A 6,086-nucleotide genomic window follows, 5' to 3' on the forward strand; every position below is an offset into this window, starting at 1 on the left:
TATATAGAGGTGAATTATTATGCAACCTTTTACATTTGTACAACCAATACAACTCAATCTCAACCGTCCATTTTAAATATCACATTGATAATCATTATGTGTGTATACATATAGAGGTGAGTCATTATGTTGTATTAATTGTACAAATGAACATAATTACATTTGAAATATACCATATATATATATATATAAATTGTATCTATATATGGGTGCCATGTATTGTAGCCCATAAAAGAAAAGTGCTTAGGTCATCACGTGCAAGACATGAGAAAGCCTAAAAGTTCCCGTATTAGCAAAAAGGCATTGTGGGCATGAATGTAAAACAACATCTCCTCTTACCTCTTATTCTTATCTACGGGGATCCAAACGAAATCTCCACAAAATCCATCCCTCCACCAATCAAATCAACCCACGTCTCCCCCCTCCAATCCTTCCAAACGCCATCCTCTTCACTACATAAACCCTCCATTCCATCCACCCAAATAAAACCAAACCCCTTTTTACTATGATTGCACAAGAATCCACACTCACTCTTAAACCATCCTCACGTCGATCCCGAACTAAACTCCGTAAACCCAGATTCCTCCGTCTCCACCTCATCTCCGCCGCACCACCACCAATGCCCACCACCACCAACCACCACAAACAACTCATCAATCTTTTCCCACTTCACCCTGAAAACCTAGTGGATGATCAACAAGACAAACTAGACGAAGAGCATAACATGGCTTGCATATTCTCCTCTTGCGATGACGACGGAGCTGCCACCACCCTCACCGGAATTCTCCGCTCCGACGAAGAGGAAGAATACACCAACAACCCATCTCCGTCGTCGGTTAACTACGCAGACGAGGAGGTGGAGCTTGTACGGACGGCGATGAGGAGGAATAAAACGGAAAGGGACGATGATGATTTGAAATGGGTTTGTTATTCGGAGGTTGTCAAGGAGAAGAAGAAGGTGATGATTAGAGGGTTGTCAGCATCATCATCATCATCAACATCATCATACCATCATCGTCATCATGATCATGATCATCGGAATAAATTGGTTTTGAAACTTGATTATGAAAAGATTATGAATTCATGGGTGAATAAGGGCCCACTTTATATCCATAACAATAATCCGGATATCCAAACCGTACCCGAACTCCAAGAAGATGACTTCTTTCTATCCTCTTCCACCATTCCTCCTCTTAATGTAAGATCCCTTTTTCCTTTTTCATTTTTTTAATAAACTTATCGGGTAAGATTCTCGACCATCAAAATATCAGAACAGACACTAACATTACTCGGTAACACTACAACAAAATTAGATTTATAGGACGCTACCAATAAATAAACGTCCTAATAGACCACTTTATAAGATATAATTTATGGAATCAAAACATAAAACATTGTAATAAGTTTATAGAACAATTTCGGCATCGTAACAAGTTTATTAGACACTTTTATAAGAAAAACGTCATATTAGCTATTTTATACGACACTTTTGAGAAAACGTCCTATAAAATAGCTAATGTGTGTCATAAAGAAACTTATTAAGACGCCTAAAAACATTTTATAAACTTATTAGACGCTTTATCTGTTGATCCTATAAGCTATGGCTCATAAAACAGTCTCTAGGACACTTATTTATTGGTAACCATTCTCACTTACTGCGTAACATTCTCGATTCTTGTCATGTCCAGTCAAATTATTAGACCTTGCCATACCTACCTGGTAAGGTAAGTAAGCTGGTATCTGCTTACCTAGTTTGTGTTTGATAAACGATATTTTAAATGTTTATTTTTTTAAATAAATTTTTACTTTTCAATTTTACCCTTTTTACGAATCAATTTGTTTATTATTTAATAATGGTTTTGTGGGTACCAAAACTGGCAAAAGAATTAACTTTGAACATGTAAAAGTGTTATAGATTTTTTAATATAAACATATGGAAATTCTTTTTGTTTCTAAAGATTTTCCATTTATTTTTAAAATAGAATTTTAGTTTATAATTTTTTTTATAATTTAATATTTGAGAGAAATTGATTTTTTATTTATATAAAAATAGATTGAATTATTATTACTTTATAAAATAATTAAAATATAAATAGAGATGATAAATTTATAAAATATTTTGATAATTTAATACATGTTTTTATATCTTCGATTGAAATAAATGTTGTAAAATACAATTTTAGACCGATTTTTCAAAATCCAGGTAGCATTGGTTCGCTTTTATGGATGGTCACGTTTCAGTCCAGTTTTATGGATGGACCCATGTTTCGGTTTGCTTTTATGGATGAGGCCATATTACGACAATGTACACTTGTCGGTGGTCTTTCTTTTGACAATTTTGAGTGTTTGATACTCTAGATTCCGAATTATTGAACTTAATCAGTGTGGAATTATTGAGCTCGGTCGGTCAAAAACCGTATATAAATGCTATTAAATACAAAGGTAGAATTACTTTTCCAGACCTAAAACTTCTAAATTCTATTGAAGTATACAAGTTCTATAAAGGATATTGTATAAGGTTTTTTTTTTGTTAGTAGCTTTATGAGACTCATAACTTATTCGGTTAGTTATTTATGAATGTTTGGTAGTGACTTAATGATATAGAAAGTGACTTAATGATATAAAAAGCTAAGGTTTTTTCAAACCTACTCATTCCAATAAAAACATACTTTTTCCATTTATGAAAAAACCCTCCCAAATAAAAATATTCTTATTTTATAAATACAGACAAATTCATATAAACACTTTTATTCATACATGATTTAATGAAAACTTACGGGAAAATGTTGCTCTGGCTTTAGAAATTTGAAGTCTGGAAATGAGCCAAAATGTCCATTAATACACCGGACCCACTGCTTTAAAAGGTTGTATGGTACAAGTTCAGAAAGCAATCAAGATTAATTCAAATTGGCCCCCTCTACTTTTCACTTTGTCCACATTGCACATCACAAGTTTGAAAAATTACACTCAGGCCCGATAATTTATGAGTTCTCCAAATGTTTTGAAAATATTCGATATTATGTTTATCTATTTATGTTACGTTATGTGTAGTGTGAACGAGAAAATGGCGGCAATGAAGGGTCGTGGACAGTTCCTGAAATACCAGGTACTGAGAATAATGACACTGATGGAGGAGATGACACAATGCAGGCAATCGGGTCGAACGAAATGATTCATCGTAGAGAAGCAAGTGTTCAAAGGTACAAGGAGAAAAGACGTAACCGCTTATTTGCGAAAACCATTCGTTATGAAGTAAGAAAGCTCAATGCCGAAAAACGCCCTCGTATTAAGGTAATATACTTGTTTTATAGTACTGTATTTCATGATTTGGTTAACAGTTTGCGTATGAATCTCATTTAATCTTATTTGCAGGGAAGGTTTGTGAAAAGCAATTGAGCGAATTTGACCTTTTAGAGCGTCGACAATGGTTGGACTTTTTCACAAGAGCTTTTTCCAGAGAAGTGGGACCCACACGCAAAAAAAAAAAGCTCTTTCAGAGTTTGTGACTTCAAAAGCAAAAGTCGTATTTTCTCTCATGAGTTCTTTCACTTGCTTAGATGGCTAAAGAAAAAACTCTATTGGGACGCTCTATTGTTTTTTAAGTACAATTTATTAAGATGCCCTTTTGAACGGGTCCCGTGTTTTGATCAATGTACATGTGTTTCTTGTATTGAAAAATTAAATTAATAAATGTAAAATCGTAAAATTTTTAATTTAACAAAATGGTATATATATATATATATATATATATATATATATATATATATATATATAGGGGCCTAATCAGATGAGAATTAGATAGTTTTTAGTAATTATAAGGTCCAATATGAGTCAATCATTTTAGATAATTAATGTTATTTACTAAAATAAAACAAAGGTTAAATTAGTAAATCGTGTTGATTATTCAATTTACTTTAGTTAGTTTAATATTCCAATTTACTTTAGTTAGTTTATTTATTTTAATATATGTATATATACACACACACACGGACACACACACGAATCAAATCCGATGGCCTTCTCCGGCACCCACCACCACTCCCATGATCTCCTTCGGTTATCTTGTTTGATCAAGACGCCTTCTCCGATGATCGACCACTAAACACCATCTATGAACATTCCCGACACTTGGTATCACAGTGGTAACACAGTTGGTATCAGAGTGGTCTCAAAGTTTACTTGGTGTGTTTTGAGTATCACATTGTGTATCTTGGTGTATTTTAGGTACCACATGGTGTTCGTTGGAGTCCAAACGTAGAAGAGAGAGGGACAGGAGATACCATCCTCCGATGATACCACTGTGATATTTAAAAATATTGACTTTGTTAAACAAAAAGACACAGTGTGATACCCATGCACATTTAAGATGCATTGTGATACCACTGTGTTACATTTCCGATCGACCACACAAAGTGGCCGGAGGACGGAGGACGGAGGCCAGGGGATGGAGAGAGAAGAGAGTAGAGAGAGAAGAGAAAAATACCTAAAATGTCATTGCATTAAAATTTTAATTCAAAATTAATAAAATTATAAATTTCCTAATGTATCTGTTGATTTGTGGTTGAGATTAGAACTTACGGTTACCACAAACTAATTAGTTCTTATTTAATTATATATATATATATACGTATATATATATATATATATATATATATATATATATATTCGGATTCTAAACATTTGTTCAAAAAAAACAATATTGTACGTAGTACATACACCATCCACTCTCATGTTGGCTAAAACGAAACACAAGCATGTTCGAGCCGTGGGCCCAATGTCATTTATTACGCAACATGATACTCCTTTTTTGATTCAAGATATGTTAAATCAAAAACAAAAAATTTCATCAGAATCTTTCACGCGATTTATTATATCACATGATACTCGACAGACAGTTATAAAATGGTTTTCAACTTGCAGCAAATGAAACATAACTAATTTGCAATATGTGAGACCCTTGTGACCTTATATGGGCTTATAAATTGAATTCTCACTCTCTGTTACTCCTCTATTTACTTTCGACTTATTTGAAAAGAATTTATATCTGATTAGTTTACAAAATTACTGTATAAATGGAAAAAGGACAAATAATGCATCAGAAAGTTACGATTTTTCTCTTAGGTTTTATGTAACGGTAACTTTTTTACTGATTAGTGTAACAAATGTTTAATTCTTCATACCAAAATAAATATCAGATTTCTATTTGTTCTAAAATAAGTGTTCACTTTCAAAAGTAAGTACATACTTTTCAATTCTGCCCATAAATAAAGAAGTATATTACTCCTATTATTAAGAGTAAAATTATTATTTAGTTCACTAAAAAATGTGATGATTTCACATTTACAGAATTGTATGTGTTTTTTCTGATGAACATTTATTTTGGGATGAAAAAAACATTTTGTACACATTTTACTTGATAGACGAGTTTTAAGTAAGCGTGACATCGATTGATTTTGATGCGGCTTTTTGTCATGTAATCAAGAGTATTTTCTAGAGTCCCTGAGTTAAATGATCATTTCCCTAACAATTTCTCTTCCGGGTTGACCCAAATGTCACTACTTCCGCAATTTTTAGGTACACAATCTTGCGGACCTAGCTAAAGACAAAAATTCAACACAATTATGCAATTGGGACAACTAGATATGCAAACTGTGATGCCTAGGTTCGCAATTGTGACGGGCCAGGTCTGCTGTCTGCCATTGCGACGGTAAACTGGTTTAATTTGACATCTTCTTTTCCTGTCTTTTAGCTAGTTCCATAATATTACGGACCTGAGTATTGCAGATTTAATGACATTTTGGTCAACCCATAAGAAAAATGACTAAGAGACCAATTTGAATGAGAGAAATAGTCATTTGAGCTAATTTCCCTATTTTCTACTTATTTTACCTGATAAACGAGTTTAAAGTAGGTGTGAAATCATTTGATTTTGACGCAACCTTTTGCCATGTAATCAGAAGTTATAATATAATATAATATAATATAATATGATAATTTGAAGTGTACGTTATCAACAAAATTACAAGATCCACCAATTACCCATTATATATATATATATATATATATATATATATATATAATAGAAA

General features: G+C 32.7%; 1 protein-coding gene across 1 annotated transcript; it reads left to right on the forward strand.

Annotated features, from left to right (window-relative positions):
• Window positions 1–505: 505 nt before the first annotated feature.
• Window positions 506–3,725, forward strand: LOC112513069 (zinc finger protein CONSTANS-LIKE 16). The gene is made up of 3 exons (XM_025119192.1): window positions 506–1,198; window positions 3,052–3,291; window positions 3,373–3,725. Exons 1-3 carry the CDS (start codon window positions 506–508, stop codon window positions 3,394–3,396), a joined length of 957 nt encoding a protein of 318 aa, XP_024974960.1. The 3' UTR covers window positions 3,397–3,725.
• The last annotated feature ends 2,361 nt before the right edge of the window (window positions 3,726–6,086 follow it).

This window comes from Cynara cardunculus (assembly GCF_001531365.2).
Source record: "Cynara cardunculus var. scolymus isolate 2C chromosome LG 5, CcrdV1, whole genome shotgun sequence".
Classification (NCBI taxonomy): domain Eukaryota; kingdom Viridiplantae; phylum Streptophyta; class Magnoliopsida; order Asterales; family Asteraceae; genus Cynara; species Cynara cardunculus.

Bases quoted from the DNA above. Each gene is read 5' to 3' on its own strand.
- LOC112513069 (XM_025119192.1), top strand. From the start codon at position 506: ATGATTGCACAAGAATCCACACTCACTCTTAAACCATCCTCACGTCGA. The intron at 1,199-3,051 runs GTAAGATCCCTT...CGTTATGTGTAG, and splicing joins CCACCATTCCTCCTCTTAAT to TGTGAACGAGAAAATGGCGG. The intron at 3,292-3,372 runs GTAATATACTTG...TCTTATTTGCAG, and splicing joins AAAAACGCCCTCGTATTAAG to GGAAGGTTTGTGAAAAGCAA.